Raw genomic sequence first — 25,898 nt, 5'->3', positions numbered from 1 at the left:
AAGGAGGGGAAAATGCAGAAAACTGTATGCACTGATCTTCTGCAAAAATGCCATCTTGTAAGAAAGGTCCTGGCACATACAACATCGAATCTAGAATTCTGTCTGACAGCTTTCTTCACTGGGCCCGTGCCTTCTATTAGGACTGGTAGACAAAAAAGCACTGCTGTGTTCTTCAAACTATGTAGTTACAAGGGGTTAAAACTATTAGAACTATATCCAAACATTGCTAATGCTTCAATAAACTGTTTGATAACATCCTTAATTCTCATTTTTCTGGTGCATGAATACATACACAGAGATATACATTTTTTTTGGTCACATCTCATAGATTTGAAAAGCGATATATTTTTGGTTTGACTTGAATCAGTTCTTACTTTCCAGAGTATTAATCATTGTTCTACTATAATAGTCAAGGTCCTGCTGCCTTCTCTCAGAACAGAAGAAATGTAATGTTGAAATATGACCCTTGGGCTTCTGTTCTTCTAATCCTTTATAATGAAGAAAGGCCAAGAATTTGCTATAGACTCTGAGTTATAGGGTTTATCTCCCAAAAGGGAAAGCTCCATACCTCACATGTGTCAACAAAAAAGAAGAAATATGAGAAGACTACTGGACAAATAAGAGCGACCTATAACTCATACCTGGCAGTGATGTATTGTATGTATTAATTGCTTTAAAAGCCAGATTTTCTTTTCACAATACTGTAAAACCCATCTCAGTTGAACACCAGTAATGGAGATAATATGTACATTTAATTGCCTTGACTTCTAAAAGCAACAAAGGTTTGGATTTGATGATACTATATTCAAAACTAGAGATCCATGGCATGACTGGGAATTGGAGCCCACTGCAAGTAAGATCCCAGTGTGGGATCAGAGCAGAGCAGCCTAGCTTCTTCTCTGAGCAGGCCCACAGAACTGTATTTTTGTACTTAACATTGAACATTTTAAAATGCATTAAGAATTTAGGCCTCTGGTTTGAACAGATATCAACTCAGGCTCTTTATTCATGAGAATGTTTAAGCAAGTGCTTAAACACTAACTACTCATGAATGCAATTCAGGAATATGTACTACCATACCAAAAGCTTATGCATATTTGAATCTCATTAAAATACATTCCTGAATCCTGACTATGCTGCTATCCACAGCATACATGACACACTGTTGTTTCAAAAGAATCATGGCAATTAAGTTGGAAGCTTAAGGCCTAAATTAACAAGCTATCAAAAATGTCTCTGTAAAACACAATCAGGTAACACACTTACCTTTTCAGCGTATTCTGACACTATTTGCTTGATCTCATCTGACTGGAGTCCAACAATTTGACCAACTGTGCTTGCTGTCAATTTGCCCTGCAATTGTGTCAAGAAAATATTTGCGTTGTGGAATTGCCTATGCTTTTTCCATGGCAATTCCCCAAGCTCTAATTTTAACAAAAATATACAAAACCTTTGCGCTGGGTAAAAAAAAAATAACATCTCTAATAATTTAAAAAAGAAACATTCCGCTCCCCCAAAACACTTCGCTGATGGAAATTTCTCACTTACAACCTTTTATCAAATTTGAATTCATATTTTCAAAAACTTCTAATTGTATTCTGTATACTGAATTTTGCATGCACGGTAATAAAAAAAAATATCACTATTAGACCACATTTTGAGCCAAATTATAACAAATGCAGATGGGTGAAACAATGCACCTTTCAAAGAATGCATGTCTAAAACCAATCTTCAAGTAGAACTGATTTCTACAGTGGATTTCAGTAGAAAGCATGTCAATCAACTTGGAGACTAGCCTAATTACTACCTTTTCTTCTGTGGCTTCAGCATAAACAGAAACAATGTTTAACAACTGAATTTCTTCCCAGTCCTGTCACCCAGAAATCAAAATGTAAGTATTTCCAAAATTACAGCAGCCTACAAGTTCCATTAACTACAACCAATTAAGAAAACAAGATACACATCCAGTATTTTCATTTTCTTAGACGAATGGTGTTTTGAAATATTTTCCAGTGCTTTGAAAAACACACTGAAATATGTAAAATTTTCGTCCACTCTTGCCAGTAAAACGATTAGTCCTCTGGATATCTTCACAAGATAAGTAAAGTAAATCATACTGCATCTTATGTAGCTGCACTGTGACGTCTTTCCCCTGAAAATCTCTTTGTAGAAACCACTTGAATGAGGCACTTATTTATATTGCTTTTATCATCTCAAGGCAAATTATTAAGTCGTCAGCCTCATAAAAAATACTGTCTTCCCAATTAAGCCATCTTTTCTTGCACTCACTTCATGAAAATTTAAAATGCAGTCATTCCAAGACTTCAGACCACTAACCTGATTTTAGAAATAACTGCCATAATCAATCATAATTTAAACAAAGTTTTACCAGTTTTCACTGTTGTTTACCTCTTCTGTTGCCATTGCAGCCATTCCAGTCATCAGAGTTTTAATGCGAAGCTAGGACAAAACCACAAGGAATTACATATAACAACTTATCTTTCAATAATTAACTTACTTCAGCCTAGTGACAGGGGCACATATATGCAATTAGTATCATATCTGTATTGTAATGCATGTAATGAGACAGTAAATCTGTGCAAGTTAAAGAAGGGGGAGCTAAAGTTACCAAATTTTCCTTATAACAGTACAGGTTCACTCAAAAGTATTCAGCTCCTACCGTCAACTGAAAACTGACCTTTTAAAAATTCTCAGATTCAAAAAAAAAAAAAAAGGCAAAACTTTTGGCACTAAAAATCAAAAAACATTTAATTTTACATATAATTTTCAGGTTCCATATTCTCCTGTGGGAAGCAACTCTCACTTCAGCTAAGCATGGAAGTTTTCCTTCTTACAGAGAATGACTGGGCAGTGATAATTGCTGCCCTCCCCCAAGTTAGTAACATCCATGCCTACTAGGTATGTGGCACACCTCTTCAGCGGCCTGAAGGTCATCTTCATCACAAGGCTCAGCTTTTCCTGCTGCTGCCAGCCCTGGAGGTAGTGCAATTTTTTTATCTTCAGCCTTTTAAAGAAAAAGAGAATATTATATCTAATTTCAGTATTCTAAAGTATGAATAAAAACAGCAAGGAGAAAATTGGTATATAGTTTTCTATTCTTAAGAATACATTTCAGCCTGGAACATCTTCACACTCCAATTCATGCCAACTGAAACATAACCCTCATTAATTTCACAAGTATTCCAGCTGCTCAAGACAGTGTCTGGGACAAAGAATCCTTACTCTACAGCCACCTGACAACTACCAACCTCACAAGACAACTAGCTGCCCCAGAATGTGTTTGCTATACAGCAGAAAGCAGGTTGTTGTTGTTGTTTTTTTTTAACATAAATCATTTTTTAATAATTTCAATATCGGTATAAAATCACCTAGTTCTGTCACATTTCATACTACTACACTAATGAGAACTGGTGACAGACACAATCAATTTCTAGGTCACTCTACTTCACCAGTAACCCGACTAATGACCATTTTTGCCTTACTGAAGACAACTCACACAAACATGATTATGACCATCTAATATATAATATTTCAAAGTCCATAATATTTTTTAAGAAACAAAATAAATTCTATGAACATGACTGCAGTCTGGTATTTACTTTTAGGGAACAAGAGGTATGCCTAGATTGGGAAACATCTCCACTTATAAAATCTGAATGCTAAATTTGTATGCAGAATACTGAGATAATGAAGAAAGGCAACCTTAATATACTCCATGTACTGCAGTGTCTGTGACATGTTTAATGCGTTTCTTCATTACCTCTGTCTGTAATAACTTGTAGCCAAAGTAATATCTGAACTGAAATAAAAAAAAACAAACCTGAAAACACTCTGACAAGGACATTTTATGATTCCATAATCATCAAAAGCACAGCAAGGATGCTGCTTTTCGAGAGGCACTATGATTTACTTATGGCATGGTATCATGTTTTTCTATCACATTAAATAACCTGTTATGTAACAAATGCCTACAAAATTTCTCCCAAGCTGAATGTTTTTTTTTTAAAAAAAAGAAAAGGAAAAACTCTTTAATGATCACATCATGAAACACCTAGTTAAAAGTCAGTCATTAGACAGGGTTTTTACCTTAGTGTAAGGTCATTACCTTACACTAAAAAACAAAACAAAGCAACAAAACAAACACAACACCCAAACATCCTTCCTTCTAAGCGAAAAATCACACTTTCAAAATGGGATCTTTGCGTACTGATGAAGGAAATACTTTAAAAAATGAGACTGTAATCAACAGCATCCTTAATGGCATGCAGATTTTTAGTTTAAGTTAGCCATTTTTAAGAGCTGGCAATAATAGAAATTATAGCTGCTTATTCCATTGTATTCCTTTAAGAACTTACAGTAACCAGCACTTCAACAAAAACAATGTAATTCTTCCAGCAAGTTAAGTATTTAAAATTAGCATAATTTTTACCTGTTCTGTTTTTCCAGATTGTCTGCTAAATCCGTATCTCCTAAAAGAACAACAGTAACATTAAAGTAGTACATTGCTGTTTACGACTTCCACAAACACAGTAAGTTTCTATCAGTTTTCCACATCAGAAATGCACCAACAGCCAGGTTCAGGTTAGTTTTGTCGTACTTCAAATAAATTAAACAAGCATGTACTGCAGCATATTTACAGAACAATTTCAGCTCCATCTACCCCTTCCATCACGATTTGTAAGTGTAGACTGTTCATTAAATATTGCCATGTAAAGCTCATGAAAGGGAAAAGTAGCGCTCTCTTTCCATTTGGAAGTTAATCCCAAGCCATTAGCTATGTACTACTGAATTCTGGAAAGACCTCAGGAAATTGCTAGTGCAATCTCTACTCCCCAAAAAAATTCATGCTTCTTGTGTGCTTTGATGAATCTGAAGCTTCTTTCTGAAGCATGGGATTCAGAGCTTTAAATATATACTCAAACTTCCTTACATCTGTTTTTCTGAGTGAGAGAAAAAAACCTGACATTTGAGCTATGTTGTTATTTTGGGAATTACCATCTTAAAGAAAAAACAGGTAGAAAGAAATCTTAGATATCAGCAAGCGAACATCTCACAAGGCACTAAACCCACCACGTACACAGATATGAAAAGTTAATCAGCAAGATCAGTTCTAACTCAGACCTACAACTGTTTAATTCCTTAACTACTGCAGGACTATTTATAAGCCTTTTATGGCTAAAAATTAAAAGTAATCCTAAGCAGGCGTACCAATTGTCACCAGTTCTCCATTTATTCCATACTTATACTTGGCAGGTATATTCAGTCGTATTTTACTACAGCATAACTCCCAAGTCTTCAAGAGTTCCCCAACATTAAAGTTCTCTCTGTACTTTAAAGCTTAGCAACGCAAAGACTGCGGCAGAGCACTAACCTTCCACAGAATATGCACAAAGTTGTATTAGTATAGAAGCATTTGTAAGTAGCATTGCCATTATCATTATCTCTTCTTGCTTTCTGTAGGAGCACAATTTTATTTTCACACAGAAATAACTGCATCCAAGTAATGAACTGCACTAGGACAGCAATAACAAAAACAACCATCAGCTGTATCAACAGAGAGCCCAGACACCTCCCAGGCTTAACATCTCACATCTGTTGTAGAAACTGACTGTACTTTGCTGAAAGCTGACAGGTAATGTGCAAAGCTGTGGCAATGAACGCCCTTTACTAAAACAGACTATGCAACTGTGTGGAAAGATGCTCACTGGCATCACTCCACTCTCAAGCCAGACCCTGGCCAACACCAGGCTACCACATCCGAGCTCCCTCGTGATAATCTCTAAGCTGGAGGCCACAAGATCAAAAACAAACTTAGAATGTGGCACTATCACCAGTTGGATCCGAGTAATGCTGCATTTGGCATCGGGACAGTGCAAGAGTCTTTGAACTCTTTGCCAATTTATCACTAGTTCACAGTAGACATACTATGTCCTTCATTAAGGGTTTCTTTCTCTACCAAAACACACAAAGCAGATATTTGTGTGTCTCACTACTGTCATTTTCTCAGATGTTCTTTATTTTTGCACTGTATCAAAAATAGTTTTCTGATCAAGAGTTTTATGCTTTGAGAATTCATTATTAAATCATTACCAGAATACATTGAAATCCTGCAATTATCCTATCATCTCCCACTTCTATCCAATCCACGTTAAGCCCTTCATATCAGATAACTCTAAATACTGTCCTTCCTCCGTATCACCAATTTAAATAAATGCCCTTCAAACACAAAATACCTCTTCTTCCTTTGTTCTTCTGTAGTATTGCAGAGCCCTAGCAATTCACCTCAACACATACTGTCCTGAAGAGGGATTTTCCTTCCCAAAAGGTCACAAGTTCTTGGTCATCTTTCTTAATCCCAAACTGCTCCTCATATCTATGTACCAATGCACACGTATACAACAGAAGAGCAGTTCCCTGATATCTTCAACACCTCCTACTTCTCTGTTCTTACTGTACTTAAACTTTCCCCATCATCCATTTCCATTGTTTTTTATATTAAAAGATTTATGTTTTCCAGCAGAAATGAGCTTTACTTAGGTCTCAACCGTTGCACAGTACCTAAAACTAAAACAAATTCTGAGGCTCTACAGAAAACATCTTCTTTTTATTTCAATTTTCAAGCTGTATAGTGATTCCGAGTTTTACTTAAAAAAAACAAAACCCAAACCCAAGAAAACAACAAACGATTAAAATTACTCTAGAAAAATCATACACAAAAATTCCCTTAAACTGCACAAACTATTTTATACTCTTCTTGTTTGTTAGGAGAGGTCTATTGACACCAGTATGTAGTAATGACACTGAAACAGTACAAGAAACTATAAATAGGCAGGAGTACACCAGGACTTCATTTTTCCATATCTGCTCTTTGGACTCCAATTGTGAGCACCTTGCTATACTTCAGGTAAGTGCACTGAACTGCACTCAAGGTGGAAGGAAGGGAAAAGTTCTACAGTTAACCACTTGTATATAAAGTTGATGCAGTGTCAGAAATGCTCTGCTGAGTAAAAGGACACCCAAGTGTCTGTTTCACTCCTTAGGAACACACAGAGGATTTCACCATACTTAACATCTTTCAGCTTATTTTCCATTACATTTGTCTACACTGCCCTCACAAAATATGATGATGAATGAAAGGGGAAGATTATAAGCAATCTGCAACCAGGACACTTGGCTCATTTCAACTGCGTGTCAAGAAAAATGCACGAAAAGAGTAAAAGGAAGGTACTCAAAACAGTAACACAACAACAACAAAAATAATCTATGGCTTTGGGGGAGAAGCCATAGAAGACACAAAAATGAGTTCATGTGTCATTTGCACTAATTAAGAGCTCGGACAGCAGACAAGCTGTCCATATCACTAATCTATTAAAAGAAAACTGGAAATAGACACTAGAATCAGAAACTGTACCATTATTTTTAGGTGTTTAGAGAGCTCTCAATAAGCCAGACGGTCTTCCAAAAGTAATGGATAAATGGAAACCTTGGGAACATGGTCTCAGTATATGAAGTTTACAGAAAGCAAGACAAGAAAGCACTAAACCATGATTCAGCCTGCTGATGTAGCAACCACACAAGAACTACAAAAAAAAAAAAAAAAAAAAAAAAAGCAAAAGCAGTAACAACTTCAGCTCCTTCGCCCCCACCCCACTTTCTGGGGATTGCTTGCAAAGAGGCAATATTGGTTGGCAGACAGCACCTAGAAGCACCATTAATTTCAGCCATTTTTATGAAGCAAAGAACAACTTAAATAAACACACCCTACCAGCAGCATAAAGTCAGAACTTGGGCTCCCATTTTACAAAATATTGTTCACACACACGAGGACTGTCCAGTCCCTGAAGAATTTACAGGGTAAGCAAACAAGATCCAAAACCAAGGAGGAGTAAATCTGAAAGTTTGATTCTCAAGTAGTAGAAAAAAATCCCACGATCCAGATTTTATATGGTATGCTTCTAAATATACACAATACAAAACCCACAGACAATTAAATGAAGCCTTTCACACCTGCCGTATTCCAGAAGCGTAGCATGAACCTTTGATTCCTCATCTAGCAGTTCTTCAGCTCCCTTCTGACGTTTATATTTTCTTTGAGGCTTGTAAACCTCCTGTAAGACAGTGAACAAATTCAGAGCTTGTAGAAGGCTTTTCTAAAATAAATGATGAATTGTTACCTAGAGTGATATATACCGCTCTTTGCTTTCCAACTCAATATACTTACCCAAATAAATATCCTTCACTTTCTCTTTTTGGAATTACAGGATAAAAATCTTACCAAATTTACTTCTGACCAATTTGCTATAGGACCCATCCTTCCAGGTTTAAAAAATAATAATAATTATAAATGGGTATTTAACAACAGACACTATTTCTTCAACCATCTCCTCCATCACATTTGAAAGAAAAGTAAAAAATAACACAATCAACACCTATTAAAAAAAAAACAACTTATGACTTAGCTGATAAAACCAGCATCTAGAAATGTTACCTCTTTTGCGAGTTAATGCTATTTTTAATCTCTGATTAAATAACTAAATGTAATTAGTACCTACTCAATGATTACAGGTTACAGTGGAATTAAAGCAGATTTTATTGCAATTTAAGGAACAAAAATATCTTAAATAGTTAGGTACTAAAATCATTCAATTTCATGCTGTCCCAGTGTGATCCTACAGCTGGACAACAGCTCATCAAATAAAACAAGGATTCACAAGTACTATTTTGCGCTGACAGAGCTACTTCCAATTTAAAAAACAAAAAACTGAAACAAGAGGACTGAGCCACTGTTCTAACTGTTAACACAGACACAACCGTTACACTACAGTAAATATGGCCTATATTACCTTTTTTCTTCCTCCTCCCACATACAACAACTATGCCCCTATAGAAGTCTATTTAACAACATTAGGAAAATTATTCTACCTCAAGCACAAACAAAACAAAAAATAATCATAAGATTCTCAGCTTTCCCCAAATTAGAAATTGGAACCAAGATAGCAAAACTAACTCCGAAGTAAATGCTGTTTCTTTGATGAAAGATTAGGGTGGCGTTAGTCTGTAATGCAACATTTCCGCTGCTGGAATAAAGATTTTGAGGTTAACTGAAGTCTAGTATTTAGTGCTATCCTGCTAGCAAAGATACTGGAAAAAACTAAACAAGAACCTGTGATCTCAATGGTATTCTTTTTACTTCAATTGATATTCTTTAAAAAGTGTCCCCTTTAAACAATTAGATTACATTCTCTCATTTTTTTCTGAAATGAAATTCCAGCACTCATCACAGCAGAGAAAAAAACTTTTTCATCACCGTTAAATAATCAGCATCAAAAAAGGAACGCCCCCCTCTCTTTTTCATTCATGTATTTTAAATGCTTTGAGGAACAGGCTCAGAAAACATCCCTTACAAAAACAAATGTCGAAACCAAAGCCTGGGCTTTCCATATACACATTTAACTTCAGAAAATTCTATTCACATTGGACAAAAGATTTAATGCAAGAAGTTGCAAAGATTCTGAAAGAAAATAAAAAAGGTATTTTTTTTTTTGCTTGATCTGGCTTTTGGTACAACACAAACTATTATTTTCAACAAGCAGTTCCTGTACCATAACATTGCCAAAATAGCTTTCAATCTTTTTCAAAGACATGTAATCCCAAAGCAAAGACCTCAAACAAGTGAAAATAGATGGTATTCCTTGGCAAGTTTCTCCTGAATTTGTCAGTTACCCTTTGCAATTTTTCCTTCATTTCTAATCTCAATTTCTGTCATCCTTGTTTCCAGCTATTAAGTCTTGCTACATTTTTGACTGTCATATGAAAAAGCATTGTATGATCCAGAATCTCCCACAAGATGTACTATGGAAAAGCAACACAAGTCGTAAAAACAATTGTAGCTTTTATGATGGCATTCTATATTATACCTGTGCTATATAAAGCATAGGCATCATACCATAAACATTAGTCTTGGCATCAGATAATTGATTAGTCAAACAAAACCACTGAAAGATAATCTGAATTCACTAGGCAGTCACCTTTCAGCAGCAGTAGTTGTTATTCCAATAACCATTACCAGTATTAATATTCCCTTTTCTAACCTTTAGGCCTGATCATGACCATAAATCTCACTGTACTGTCCCCTTGAGAAGGGAAGGGTAGATCCTTAGACCAAACTTATAATAACGAATTCAAGCAACAGACCAGTCTTTCACTCTTGCTGCTTCTTTTAGGAAAGTGGCTTTCTCTTCTAATTCCAGTGCATAATGATTTCAAGGTGACTTGCAGAAGAGCTTTCATCTAATGGCCCACCTTCTTCTTACAGTTCCTACAGACAGACAGGAAAGCTTGAAAATTCACTCCATGTGTTCTAGACTGCAGTCATGCCTTGGTGCCTTAAGAGATCTCATGAACTAATCTTCAGTAAAGAAGATCAGGTGCTGTAGAAGATGCAATCCTGACACAGCTCATATATTTAAGAGGGAGGTGTGTCTAATGATATCCTCAGCAGTGATGAACCAACGTGAAAACTTTATCTTCCATGAAGATGCACCTAAAAAACTAGAAATCTGTGATCCAGAGGAGAAGACAGAATATACCTTTTCCAACTCTGCACACAGATCCAAACTGGGGCGAGCAGCCAGCACGTTCAAAGGCAGGAGAGCTATTCAGAGATCCTTAGACAGGCTAGCTGAATGGTGCAAAATACTATCAAACTTTGAAGATCTTGTTTTCCTTGCTTTGCATTATCAGTTTCATTCTTGGACCCTGAACATGGAACTATTCCCTTAGCTGCAGAAGTAGACAAATACTGCGTATCCGATTCTAGGACCATGACCTATGAATTTTAAAATAACAACCCTAACATACTGGGCAAGTGGAAACCCACTCACTAGCTTCAACCAGCCAAGAAATACCTGATCTGACATACATATACCTGCTTCACCTTTGCCATGGCATTCTCTTCAAACTCCAAAAAGCAATTTCAGAAAACATGCAGGTAGATATGCAAAGGGAGCTCAACCAAGCACCCCAGGACTTTGGACAAGCAACTTGAATGGACCTGACATTTACTAGGTACCTGCATACTAAAAGTAGATTGCATTCCTTCTTTTTAGGCAAGCTGTCCCAAACAAATGCGTTAATGTCACAGAAAAAATAAAAAATCAAATTATTAGACTATAAAAACTGAGACTTGAAACCCCCTCTGCTCCTCAGCAATCAAAAGGGATCCCTTAATCATTGTTAATCAAGTATCTTCCCTATTTTTTTAAATGACATTAAAAATTCTAGGTACTGGTGCCTCCTAACAGCATTGTGACTACTTTGTCTCTTCAGTGACAAGGCTGGTATCAGCCACCTGGATACCGAACGTTTAGTGCTATTTAAGGACAATGCAGGCAGAAAATGGACACACTTTGCCACACTTGAAAAACTAGGACAATTACTCTGAAAATTGAAAATGGGCATGTCAAGAGCTACTTGATACAACACGCATTTGGAATTTGCTTTCTTACACAGGTTTGCATTCTCTCTCAATGTAAAGGGTTATACAGGTGCACAAACAAAACAATAATATCCATTTACAAGGGGAGCTAACTTGTAAAATGGAAAAGAGATCTCACTGAAAAGACAAGTACTGCTCACTGGAGTACAGACTCATCATAAACCTGCTAATAATTAAAAACAACCCAACCAAACCATGGGGAACAACACTTAAGAGACTGTAATTGAAATTTTCAAAGCAAGAGTAATTATTGAAATAGATTAACAAGGGCTTTGCATTGGTCATTACCTGGAGACTTCCACAGCAATGTTTTTCTATAAACATGCACTGTAATTCAACCACATATATTAGGCTCAGCAGCACTCAAACTGCTAATACAGGAAAAACTGCCTCCAAAACATGACAAATGGTAAGATTACTTGTCTGGTCCATTATGCTATCATATAGCTTGGTATGCTGGCACTTAACACCTCCATCCATGGACAAAGAGTTTAGGGTGTCTGGCTAGAGCTCCCTGAAGTAGCATTGGTTTTCTCAAAAGAGAAGGGTTTCACCATCTATCAATCAGCCTTGGAAGTGTCCCATTCAAAGCATACCCAGATTTCTCATCCCATCTCAAATGCTGGCCTGTGAATTTATCAAGATGGTCCAAAAAACCCAAAAAGATAGCAAGCTGTTAAAGAGTCAGAAACGGCAAACTGACAGTCCCAAGCAGACAGCAATTACAGAGAAAGCAAGGACAGAAACTCAAGTTGCTAGCTAGGTATATGAAAACAGGTACGAGACAGTCATATAGCCTATGTATTTTACATGTCACTCCTTGTAGCCTTCATGAATAAGCTTTCAAAAAATATAAACAAACCATTTATCCAAGAGTTATCTCCCTCTTCAGATGAAGATCTCACAAGTGATACCACCTTTCCCAACCAACATTTGCTACTTGAAGAAAACATTTCTAAAGTAGGGTATTTTCACTGCTAATTACAAGTAGTAAAAAAGACAAGTTCTGAAATGCAGACGTTTAAATTGCCATTTTGTTTAATTTCAAGATAAACAGTCCAACTGCTAATAGCTACAGTCTGCTGAGGGTTTAACAACCTATAGGCTACTTTGTTACTTTTGTTTTGACAGGGTGGAACTTCACACTCTATGCAGGCAGTTGACAGAGTTTACCTATTCGGACAGTACACACCTAAATGTTTTTTAATCTGGTATGTTGGCATTTGAGACCTGTTCTAAGAATGAAGGTCAATATGTAACTTAATTGGGACCTTCTCATGAGAGAACTCAGGACTGGCTACATTAAACAAAATTAACCACTGCCATTTTATTACTGAAACCACTTGCTTCTTGATCATAAAAATCTAACATACTTACACAGATATCAGTAACTGCTTTGACAGCTTTCTCTTTTCTTTGCATAAATTCATCATCCTGCAAGACATTAACAGAGGTGATTAAAAATACTAGCAACAGAGATTACATCTTAACCACTGTAATGCATTTAGCAAACAAAGTTGTCAAATAGTTTCTGAGCTGCCCAATTATTTGGTGAATATGATTCCCTGTAACACAGAAAAATATTTCCTTCTCTCATCAGATAAGTAGCTAGGTCTTGTAAAAGGGTACCTACCTATTTAAAACTGTATCCAGATCAGCAGTCCTTCTGCTCTCTGCTCACACAGTACCTGACAGAAATGCAATCCCAGCCCACTACCAGGATCTCCAATCATTACTACACTATGAAGAAATGAGATTGGGATGGGCTTAATGTGGAAAAGAGAAGTTTCCCCTACTTTTATTTATTTTCTAAGCACTAAAAATAATAATAAAAAAACCCCAAATAAAATCCAAACCATCCCAAGCATCTTTCACAGTATTAGGGACATCACCTTTAATGTTGTTACTGAATTAGAGACAAAACGTGGGTTCTAGGTTTTAAATATGGAATTGCCCTGGGATATGCACCAACAAAACTAATGACTTTACACTACAGACACAAATCCAAGCTCGTTCCAGCTCTCCCCCTACACCAAGGAAACCTCACAACATTAGTGCAGAATAGGAAGAAGAGAGGATCACAACACTGTTCTAAGCATTTAGTTTCAAAGGGGACAGCATTTGACTATTTGACCACTACAATTCTAGATAAAACTGTACATCTCACTCCTCTGGCAATCATGTTTTACGGAGACAAAACTGTCCCTCTGTCTTTCCCCAAGATCAGTTTTTGAATGAAGTTTTTCAGGAATCTAGTTTTCAAGAACAAATTTTGGGGCTTGGATACAGGGAGACGAGCTCACTTTGAGCACTCCAAAACAAAACCCAAGTTACAGAGCATTAACAGTGCACCAATTCTCATTTAGTTAGATCAGCTTCTCCATAGCATGCTGGGTGTTTTCAAACACATTTCATGTAGCTCCAGTCACATGGTTAGCCTGGATAGAGCTCTGTGCAGTGTATATGCACTCCAGAAGCAAGCTACCTGGCAAGCCAAAGTGACAGAGAAGTAGTAAATACTGCAGAAAAATTAGGGTAACTATTAAGCAGAAGTTAACCAGTATCTATGAATGTACATGGATTGCTCTAGGGCTGATTAACAAAATGATAGCAAATGCAACTCTGGTATATTGTGCCAATTTCAGAGCTGTGAAGCTGGTATGGATGTGAGCATTGCAACAACTAGCTTATCTTACCTCTGGTAGCCTATGAGTTTTTTCAAACTGCGATATAGAGTAAGAACGGATATAGTCTCCCATTTCTTCCCTTGTTTCTATTGCACGTTTCACCAGCCACTGGGAAAAAAAAACAAAGTTTCTATCATTGGAAAGGAGAAGAGTAACAGCAGCAAACATCAAACTACTACATAAATATTTTAATACATGATAAAAATCTAAAAGCACATTTTAAGCACGGAGGAACATTTATTTGTAAACACGGTAACTCTGGGACCTACTCCTAACAAAACTATTCAGCATTGGCTACTTTTACAAAGTTTGCTCTTCTATGTAATAAAAACCTCAGTAGAGCAATCAGATAATGTGTAAGCTAGGAAACCACATGGCTTTTCTTATAATTAAAGATTTACATATAAAAACCTAAATATTCTTCATCCTGTTGAACTATATTGAACCATACAAACCTTGACGAGCCATACTGTTCACACTACAGTGGGATTCAACAGTCCAAAGAAGATCAAACTGCCTTCCCTTCTACGCTCCTTAGGGCAGAACCTAGTATCCCAAAAACATTCCTGAATGTTATTTGTAACTAGTATTGCAAAATTGTTATTTTGTTGCCCGATATCCTCTTTATTTAGCTTGCACTGTAACTTCTGAATTGCTTTTATATTCTAATTAATTTCTTACAGTAAGTATGGAAAGAAAATTCCATTGCAAATTTCAACTGTTAGGAATTCATAGTGGAAAAATTCACTTATAAAAAACCCATATGAAATCTTCACAAGCATAAGTGAACTTCATTGGAATTTTGCCAAATGCATGCTGTAATCCAAGTATCTTCAATAAAATCATTCCAAAAAGGAAAATGAAGAGCATCTGTGGAATAGAGATGGATGTGGGCCACTTTAAACATTCTTCTTTTAGCTTGCACCTTTAAGGAGGAAACAAAAAAAAATACACTGCCTCCCCAAATAAGCCCCAAAACCTTACAATGCCCTCCCAAGAATCTGAGTTGCATAAACCCTATATCCTAGCAGAAGTCTACTAAAGCTAAAATAAGTTTTAACAAAGTACATTTCATCACACTATGTAGTCATATTATCTGTAATATTCACTGTTATTCCTTGTTAAACATTAATAACGTTGTTATCAAAATACAGAAAAATACACAACAGTAGTTGGCAAAACAAAGGAATGTTAATTTTCTGCCTTTTTTGTTTTCATCTATCCCATGGAATAGCCAGCACACCTCACCAGACCAAGAGCTCAGCTGTACCAGCCTGCACAACATACATCCTATTCTACATTCAAAAACTGCAGAACGTTATTGTACTCTAAAAGCTATCCACGTTGTCCTTCTGAGCAGGCCATACTGAATAAATAATGAATCTCTCAGTTCTAGGAAGCATAGGATTGACAGCACATATACAAAACTGCTATTATACTCTACATGCATACAGGTTCATCCTGCTCTACTCCAGAGAGGCTCTTGGGAGCCTGTTTTACACAAATAGTCCAGGTGGCTTTTATACAGTCTGTGGGCTATGGTACAGTCACCCTTCCACAGAGCAAGCCTGAACTGCTCACAGCACCCATCTCTGTCGGTCTGAGCAGGAGGAGATGGGCTGGAGCCCTGCTGGAAGGTGAAGCAATTGGAAGTTGAACAGAAAATGTTCTGGGCTCTCAGTGCCAAGAGCCAACACTGAATCTGTCTTGTATCATTAGTCCATTATGCTCTGACGGAAGACACCACATGGAACATGACCTCATCTCATTAATCTTGGCTGTACCCCAGGTAGAAGCTATTACAGCTAGGTTATATGCATTGCTATGAAATTTTCCTACTATATATCACTACTGTCTTCAAAACCTACAGCTCCACTGTGAAAAGACCTATCTTCAAGCCCATGAAGTGTTCAAGAACCACCACATGCCTGTATAAGAAGATTCTTCTGATGTTTATAAGACCACACAAAAAGCCACAAATATTGAAGTAGATTTTAAATAACATTGGAGAAGATAAATCCTGTGGGCTGTTGACAGCCAGTGCAGGAGGTCACATAAGAGATCAGATCAATCTTGTCATCCAAGTCTGAACCAGCAACTGTTTTCTGCGATATAACCATGAACCCCTGGAAACTGAGGGGAAGATGATGACAACAAGAAAGATGAAAATGCAGACTACTGATTACAAAGCACATCTCAACACAAGATTGTGCACATATTTTTCTACGTGAACATAAGCAGAACTTACTAGGAAGAACAGTACCATTCCTGCCCATTGGAATCTTTTTAAAGTTTTTTGTTTAGTTGGGTTTTTTTAGTTCTGCTAGTCCATGGCAGTAAGCCAACTCAATCTAATTTCTTCCTGGAGGGAAGGATTCATCTAAATTCCTCCCATCAAGTTCACCAGACTAGCTCGCACAGTGTAAGAGCTATTGGGACACAATTCCAGGTGGAGGAAAGAGCTTCTGTATTACTTGGGGACTGATTTGAGACTTAAGAGATAGCAAGTGAAATCTTGAACTTTGCAGAGCATTGAGTAAAGTGTCACTATCAAATATTTAACTCCCACATGCCATGGTGTGGTCAGCCTATTACAGCTCTTGCATGGTCTTTTTCAGAACATAGTATACTGGTGACACCAACAGGTTTTCTTGAAAGCCTGTCTTGGTTGGGATGAAATGAGGAACCAACAGTACCAGCAGCAGGCAGAACTTCCCTTCTGAAAGGGATCTCTACATAAAAAAAACTAAGCTCGTCAACAAAGACTTCTTCAACAAGTATGGAATAGATATACCACCTACTGGCCAGCTACCAATACTGAGAATTGCTGCTCTCAGAGAATCCTAGAAGCTGATTTCCTCCCTGGTTAGAATTAATGTTTCTCCTTTCTGGGATTTTGGATAAAGCAGGTCAGATAAAAGAATACCTAGTGCTATAGTTTTTACAGCAGGAGTAAATAGTTCATGTTCTCACTTTAGCAGAGGAATTATTTTTTTCTGTGAGAGAAGTCTTGTATTTGATAGATGTAACCATCATCTTCAAGTTTAAAAGGAAAAACTCGCATTAACAAGATAGAAACTTTCCACCTTAGCCAGCATAAGCACAGCTTGAAAGCTGTGTAACAGCAGCACACACCACGTAACTCTGTGGGGAGTGCAGTTAAGCGTGGTTTTCCTCAGGAGCCTCCTACTAGAAGATAACAAGAAAGAGACAACAGGAAGTTTCCCCCACTTCTTACAAACTGGAATTTAGAGGAAACTCTTACTTGCTGAATTCTTTCTCAGGCAGGAGGTAAGGAGATACTTGATGAAAAAGCAGGTTGCTTAACAGTCTTCATTTTCCCTACTTAAAGATACATTTCTGTGTGCAGATGAAAGTAAAAATCAAAAAATAATAAGGACATACCAAGGATTCTCAAGATACCACACATAACTGGAACACGTCACGTGTTAGCTTAAACCTTAATAAAATCGAGAGCTATGAGCATGCACACGGTCAGTTAGCAGTGCACAACAAAGACATGGTAATAGGATCCCAAATCAGAGCAATTTATTTTTCTAGCCGTACAGTTTTTAAGTGATACAAATGAAGGATGAATTATGCTTAAAGAAACAACTCCAACTGGCTTTCAGCTTATTCATATCCCTTTGATTGAACTGTGTAACTTACTTCATAAGCTTAAACACAGACTGTAAGGTATTTATTCTATTTCCTAGTCTGACAAAGTAGATTATCAGATTCCAAACAAGCTTAAACTTTAGTTTCTTTACACAGCCATTCCACAAAAAGCAGAATCTGACTCCATTTCAAAGAACTGAAGAAGAGTTTGTGTTTGTCTTAAATGGGGATCAAGCAATACTTCAGAATTGGATCATCCACAATGTCACTCAATTCTTTAAAAACATTCATTTAAACTACTTCTCTGTGATTATTCATTCTGAAGTTAAATAGAGAGCTAAACAATAATCCAGATCTTTGTTATAATTTTTATGCAAGTTTCAGGGCCTTGTTCAACAAAGTATCAGTAAGTCACAAAATTCTTACCTGTACAACAGGAAATATATGAATGAAATCCAGTCCCTGGATCTGATGTGGTTCCAAACGATGAGGGCACTTCATTTTTGGTAATACAGACACAATTTTTTCAGTTAAGGCACTATTATAAAACAACAAAAATACACATGTATATACGCTACAACTTTCTTTTGTGAATTACAAATTACTTCTGCAAACACAGTAGTTAGAAGGTTCCCTCTAGCGGCTTCCACTGTATACAGCTGTGAAAAGCAATCAGACTTCCATTTACGAAATAGCTTTTACATTGTACTATGTATATTATGTATACTATGTATGTGAAAAGGTGATCAAACCCCTCTTGCAGGCTCCTAGCTTGTGATTTCATTCGTAGGATTACACAGAAAGTGTTAAGATCTGCATGTCTGGTCAGTTGAAATGCCTGTGTAAGATGTATCTACAAACACCTTTGCATATTATAATATATGCATACATGAAGAAACACTAGCTTTAAGAACAGTTAGACCAAGTAAAATGGACGCACTTAAAGGAAGTCCAGAATCAAATGTAAGGACTTAAACATTTTTTTAGCAGAACTCCCAAAATATATTTCGACATTACTACTGAAACTGAGTTTAAATATAGATTACACCTCAAAGCTAAATACACAGTATATTTCACACAGTTTTGAAGTGAGTAAAACGAAATTTGCTGGCTACAGTCTCATTCTACAGTTCAGGTAAGAACTGGTAAAATGGAAGGATTAACCTAACACAAGGGATTCACCTACAAGAACATCATTCTGCTCCTACTGAACCCTTTATTTCAGAGCAAGGTATTCTTTTGCTACCAGTGCTGTCAAGCACGTTTTTAAAGCAGGTGTCAGCACTAAGGATGAACACTTTATGGGAAAACTAAAACTGTTTTTCCATGAAGGAAAAAAAAAAAAATAATCTAACTGGTCCAGTACTGACCTTGATATTCAGTAACCCCCAAATGGAAAACTGATATTCTGGAAGAACGAAAAAGGAAGCAACAGACAGGAGACAAGAGACCATAGTCTGGGAAAAGAGCCTGAAAAGTTACATTCCTTAAGACAAGTGAAAACTTTTACTTTATTCTTAATAAGGCAATTCCCACTATGGCCCCATATTAATATTCTACAACATGAAAATAGCAGCGCCTCTCAGCACAATCAAAGCAAATGAAATGTAAAGAAAAAAAAGTTATTTATCCAATAGATGCAAGAACATCTCCTAATGTATGTTTCCATGTTTATTTCAACCCAGCAATTAAATAACAGGACACCATCAAAATGCCTTCAGAATAATACTGAGAAAACACAAAGCTTAACTTTCCTTATCTCGAGAAGATCACAAGAGCACTGAGCCACCATAAACATTACATGGACATGAAAACCGCCTATGCTTGTGTGACTCCAAACACTTCTAGGTTTACAAATAAATCATTGTTGCTGTTTTGGGAGAGGAGCCTGGTTTTTGTTTTGCCAGTTTTCCAGTCAGCTGGAAAGATAACAGAACATTTTCAGAACTTAACTATTTCCTATCCTGCTCTTCTTCAGGATAGGAAAGATGGCAACTATAAAAACCATCACCACCACCTGTATTCCTAGTCTCTACTTAATTCCATGCACTTAATGCTTTATGTAGTTAGTTATCTATGATTATTTGAGTGTCTCCAAGTTTAACGGCAATAAACATGAATCTTTATTTTTACAAGTATTACAGGCTTGCCAATGCTAAATGACTTTCAAGAAAACAGCACAGAAAGATGTTCTTTTTGACTACATGGAGCAAACAAGTCTCTTCATGCAACTGTAACTTGACAGCTATTCTTACTTCCTTCAAATTTTAATTATGGCTCTTTTATCACAGAAATGCATAAAGAAATAATGTAGTTTACAAAGTATTCCCTTTCTCAGCTCAAAATAATGCTTAAAACCTCCCTAATACAGGAATTAGGTGACTGATGACCAAATTTCATGCCTTAAGAAATGAATCAAATCAAAATGGTCTCATTGAGTCACTGTCAGGAAGGATCTTCTCCTTAGTATGGGGCAGGTAACTCTTTTGGCAACAGTGTAATGCTTTACATTCTGCTTGCTGACACCTACAATTCCAACTCAGAATCATAAAGGAGAATCAGAGGTTATTTACACAGCAAATCTGCAGACATAGAGAACCCAACGAAGGTCTTCTACTGTTCCACTCCAGTTTCCAGCAGCATGGTCTCCCTCTGCCCTTTGTTTTGGCCTCTGCACTACCCCCTTGTGCCAGCACAAGCATCTGTGCAGCTGCATAGAGAACCAGATCCAGGAACTGATTCACATTAAACCTATTTTCTTTTCTTGTTGTTTTTTTGGTAGGTTTTAATCTGGATCAGTTCCAAATCCAGTTCAACGTGCAGCCTCATAAGCACTTTCACTGCTTGGTAGTGGTACAAGAACATGGCAGCCCAGAGGCGAACAGCACTGCCTTTTTTGGAATAAGCTTCTTTCTGGTTTTAGAAGTTATGGAACTACAGTCTGAGAAATCCAGAAACCAGTGCAATGTTTTGCAAGTGGGTGGTCTTCAAAAGCAGGAAACTTGGACTAAAAGTATGTCTCATAACAAGCAAGTATCAGGTAATTTCCCCCTCCCCACCCACTGCTCCTTTTCTAAAAAATTAAAAACAAAACCAAAACAAACCCCACCACACTTGCCATTTAATCCACTTACATTTTTTGACCAATAGTAGAGTTTTCCTGAAACAATAAATCAACATCGATATCAAAGCTGCAAGTAGTGATACACCACGTCATGCCGCCTACCACCTAGCAAAGGAGCAACAGCATGGTTAGTTCCATCTTAATTTGAAGAGGTAAACCCAAGTACATCTTATAGGCTTTATTTTAGAAACTACAACTCAGTACTTTCACCTCATCATCAGTATTTTTATATATCCTTATATAATCTATATATATATCCTTATATATACATCCTCAGTATTCTTATGGAGACTGAAAGACATGTAGATAGCATACATGTATCAACTTCCACATACAATACATGTATACAAAAAACCAAAAAAACCCCAGCAGTCAGTGACATTCTGAATTTTATGTATCAGTCTTGAAACAGCTCTCAAATTTAAAAAAAAAAATAAAATAAAATAAATCAGCACAGTATGTTAAATGTCAGATCTTTAAGAAGTGACTGTGTCAGAATTTTATCAAGGATCATAATTTTTGTATTCATATATCTACACATACCTTTACTACTATTATTCTTTGCTTGCTAACATATGCAACACCAAGTGCCAGGCACAGTATCAACATAGTGATGGAAATCCACAGCTTTGTAGAAACCTCTGTTTCCGGTCCTATTCCTACAGATACTTTGGCATATTAAAAATCCCAAGCCATTTCATCAACTTGACATAAATTACGTAAATATATACAGACAACCTTGTATATGAATATGCAAGATGGTCTAAACACACACAAAGTCCAGAAAAAGGGATTAAAATGTGGAGTGACTTACCACATCACACAGTAAATTAGGGTGTTCTATACAAGGTTTTCTAACACATTTCCCCCTCTCACATTCCCCTCTGAGACAGTTTACTAGTACCCCTTTTACACTAGCAGTTTGATCATTTTCAATAGCAGTGCTCACTTTTTGTAAAGGTTGGGCATTCATGAAATGGTAACTTTGCAATTGTATTTAGGCAAGTATAAACCTGATGCGTCCATTTCTACACATAAATGCAACTATTACATCCTAAGGCTGTCTCCTTGAAACTACTTTGTGTCTGTGTGCACAGCCTCCTGAGCAGCTAAGGTCAGTAATGCCAAGCAGTTTTAAGAAACTAAAATTGCATTGCAAAGCAAGGCTGTGCTATGATCAAAGAAACACCAGAAAACAGAAGAGTCCATTTCAATGCTGCTGTATCTCTGTGTTCTCAAACTTTGGTTCAGGAATTTCTTACAGAGTCAGCCCTAAAACAATTCAGAAGTCTCTTTTCAACCTGAACTTTGCTCACTGTTAGTATCACATACTTTCCGTCTAGGACAATGAAAGGTTAACATACATGACATTCTAAAGGTATGTAAAAACAGCCCAAAAATAATCTCACTAGGCTAACTGTTCCATTCTTTCAGAGTCTCTCAAGACAAGTATTTCTTCATTTCTCATTCAGGAAAACTTTTTTTTTAAAAAAAAAAAAATATTACCATGCTATGTCCAAGTATCAAGTCTTTCTAACTGCAGTTGAGAGAGGGGCAAAATTCCCCATATATGACTAACTTCGGCCATAACACTGCCAGAAGAGCACAGCAGTAACTAGCTTGCATCCAATCACCTCCTCCAAAACAGGCCTTGCTGCACAGAATTGTTTTTCAAGATTGAGGAGGTCTTATCTGTTTGAAACTGGGTCATTCCCAGAATTATTTACACAGAAAAGCCTCATGTGTTGCAAGTGTCTTTTTTTTAAGTCACCTAGAACCGCTAAACAAGGAAAAAGTATATAATCTTCCTATCCTTAAAAAAAGGCTTTTAGAAATACTGCATTGGTCTCACCTTGTCAAACGGTGATAACCCCTTGATTCTTGCTCGAAAATACCCAGCCGCCACCAACAGTTCCAAAATTTCAGTCAGCTTGATGTTCTGTTCCTCATCTTCTCTCGTTTCAACCTGGCCAAAACAAACAACGCAACACTAATTCAGCGCTTCTCGTTCATTCTGCAAATGAACATTTTCCAAACTTTTACCTTAACACAGACCATGTGGAAAACCTTGACTTCTATTAGTAACTTGGTTGTTAATTTGAAGGATGTTAAAGAAATAGGCAACGCATTTCTATATGGATTTAACAGCACATTTTTTTCACCCAGCTGAATACTTTAATCTGCTTCTGCTGTTCAAACTGCTGGCCCACAGCTTGCTTCCAGCCAGTCTGGTTGCCCCCATTGCCATTAGCCAGTTAATTTATTCTCCATTTTGCATATTTCTTTCAAATTCAGGGCTGACAAAAATCACACACCTCAATTTAACACTTCTGTGTTCTTTTTACGAAAACAGGAGGAGACCTTCACATGGAATTCCACTTTTTGGGCAATGCAAGCGTAAGCAAACTGGAACGCTGGACCAGCCAAGAGCCCACTGACAGCAGCACGGATGGTCGCGGTGCCCCAACCGCCCTGCGCCGGGCTTTTGTCCCCACGTTCCAGGAGGGTCCCCCCGGCTCCACGCACACACGTGGCTGCCCAGAGGCACCGGGCACCCCGGGCACCTCGTGGCTAGGCCGGAGGGGCAGCCGGCCCCTCGGGGGCTGCAAGCACCCGCCCCAGCACCCTCCCCACCACCTTCCCCACCACCCTCTCCCCCAACCTCCTCCCTCCCACGGGGACCCCGACAGCCTCATGGGCCACGGGGACAAGGCAGCGCGATGGTGCACGGAGGGTGACCGACACGGGCCCTGCCGGCAGCGCCGCGGTGCCGCCCCCGGGAGCGGGACCCGGCTCCCCGCGCCCCGAGGGACCCCACCGCCCGGGGCCGCGGGCGGGGCAGGGCGCAGGGCCGAGCCCGCCGTACAGCGGCGAGCCCCGGGCTGGCGGCGCGGCGGCGAGGGCCGGTCAGCGCCCCGGCCCGCGGGGAGCCGAGGAGAGGGGAGAGGGAGCGGGCAGGGAGCCCGCGGAAGCCAGTGCAGCGCGGCCGGAGGAACAGCGGGCGGCCGCGCCTCACCAACGCCGCTCTGCCCGGGGTGGGGGAGGCTGGAAAGACGCCACTACGGTACCTCCTGGGGGGCCTGGTGCTCCTGTCCCCGGGGGACCACCATTGCCCTCCGTCTCCGGCAGCCTGCGCCCAGCCGCTCAGCCTGTCACGTCCGCTCCCCCCCGTCGCAACGCCCGGTTCCCAGCCGGCAGCTGCCGGGTTCCCCCGCCCCCGCTCAATGGTTCACCCGCACCCTCCTTGCGTATAAGCGCATCCGGGCCGTGCCATTCGCGGCCAAAGGGGTGCGGGGGAAGGAGGGCGGGGGCTGCGCGGCTCCCCGGCGGCTCATGTGACTGACGGCACGGAGCGCAACCGCGGGAGCGCCGTCCCGCCCCCGCCCGCCAGTGCCCGCGGGCGGCGCCCCTGGGGGCCCGGTGCCCCCGGCCCACGGCCGCGCCTGGGGCACGGTGGCGCCCACTCAGAGCCGCCCGCCCGCTGGTGCCGGGCTGTGTCCCCCCCCCGCCTTCCCCTTACGGGCGGTCGCCCTTCTCTGTGTGGTTCTGGGGGTTTTCTCTTTGGCAGTGGGACCTGAGGCCTTCCAGCATGGAGGACGAGCCGCCCAGTGCGCTGTGACCTGAGGGGTGTCTCACGGCCTCTCAGCCCCACAGGGCACTGGTGCGCCTCGTTAGCAGCTGGCTTTCCTTTGGTGACCAAACGCTGAGGGGGATTTAACCGTTTTTTTCAGACCTGCAGGCAGGTCCCATGCTGAGGAACCTTTGCGCCCCCTTGATCTGGTGCTACCTCTGTCCCACGGCGTGGGGGCATGGCCCTGTGGGGAGGCCGGGGAGGCCTTTCCTGGTGACAGTGGCTTCAGAAATACCTGACAGCGGTGTCTTCTCAATTCTGCCTCAGGAGCCCGGTTTCTAGGCCCTTCACTGTAGGCAGAGCATTATAAAAAATAAACTCGGTGTTAGCCTGTGACTAGAAACATCTCAGGGAGGCGAAGGAACAAGAAAAGCCACGCGAGAGCGTTGTTTCCATCTGTCGGAAGGCAGCAGAGCGTACACGGGCCAGTCCACACCGACTGCTGCCCTGACACAGCGATCAAAACAATAATAATAAAAGCAAAAATATGCCAGACCGGCTCAGGCTGCGTACTGGTGTAACCACAGGCCATGTCTTAATTAGAGTTGCAGAAAACTGTTATGCAGCCCCAGAGGCTAACATGCTCACCAGAGCAATACAGGCTTTCTGCTTTTTGTCTGCCTTCTCACAGAGAACTGTACGGCTCTAATTTGATTGTCATGGAGAGGAAGACTGAAGCAAACAAACAAAAAGCATGGATAAGAAGAAAGGTTGAAACAGAAGAGTGTGAGGAAGGGATGTACATGACCTTCAGACACAGCAGCCAGCACAGGCTGCAAGGTAACTACTAAAAAGAAACATCAACTTGGAAAAAAGATCCCTGAGCCATGATCATAAAATTCCTTTCAAAGAAACACATTAGAGAAAAATAAAAAGCCAAGGGTAGTATAAACTAGGGGGCTAAGTAGTAACTGAGTATCAGACAAGGGAAGGATCAAACCTACACTGGGAACCTTAACTGTTTCCCAGGATTTTTAAAGCATGATGAAGGAGAGGAAGGGAGACAGGGCTAATTAACTCCTATGGATTTTAAAATGCATGCAGCTGGCACCCAAAATCACAAACCTGGCTTGAAATTATATACTTACAGAAAAGTAGTATGTTCTTTCAATTTGCTTTATGTCATTTGTGACCACAAAGACTGAAACCATTTTTCTCCTTTACAGGAGAAGGCTGGAATTTTCCTTCACCTAGTTTATGATTAAGAAATGAAAAGGAAAGGCATGAAAATACAAGAATGTATCTCTGTTGTCATTACAACCCATCTTTGATGCCTTGAACCTTAATAAAATACTCCGCAAAGGCATTGCTTCCCAATAC

General features: G+C 39.2%; 1 protein-coding gene across 1 annotated transcript in view; it reads right to left on the bottom strand.

Moving 5' to 3' along the window:
* The window catches only part of CCDC93 (coiled-coil domain containing 93), a 51,288-nt gene extending 27,055 nt beyond the window's left edge, over positions 1 to 24,233 (bottom strand). The window contains exons 1-11 of the mRNA XM_055718253.1: positions 24,016 to 24,233; positions 22,800 to 22,913; positions 20,958 to 21,052; positions 18,250 to 18,361; positions 14,215 to 14,313; positions 12,896 to 12,952; positions 8,029 to 8,129; positions 4,451 to 4,490; positions 2,933 to 3,025; positions 2,410 to 2,460; positions 1,267 to 1,353 (exon numbers count right to left, since the gene is read on the bottom strand). Coding sequence (XP_055574228.1) covers positions 1,267 to 1,353; positions 2,410 to 2,460; positions 2,933 to 3,025; positions 4,451 to 4,490; positions 8,029 to 8,129; positions 12,896 to 12,952; positions 14,215 to 14,313; positions 18,250 to 18,361; positions 20,958 to 21,052; positions 22,800 to 22,913; positions 24,016 to 24,057 — 891 coding nt within the window. The 5' untranslated portion in view covers positions 24,058 to 24,233. The remainder of the gene's footprint in view (positions 1 to 1,266; positions 1,354 to 2,409; positions 2,461 to 2,932; positions 3,026 to 4,450; positions 4,491 to 8,028; positions 8,130 to 12,895; positions 12,953 to 14,214; positions 14,314 to 18,249; positions 18,362 to 20,957; positions 21,053 to 22,799; positions 22,914 to 24,015) is intronic.
* Positions 24,234 to 25,898: the final 1,665 nt, after the last annotated feature.

This window comes from Falco cherrug, chromosome 8 (assembly GCF_023634085.1).
Source record: "Falco cherrug isolate bFalChe1 chromosome 8, bFalChe1.pri, whole genome shotgun sequence".
NCBI classification, from domain to species: Eukaryota; Metazoa; Chordata; class Aves; order Falconiformes; family Falconidae; genus Falco; species Falco cherrug.
Note: the sequence above shows the minus strand (reverse complement) of the source record. Positions and strands in the feature narration are given on the sequence as shown.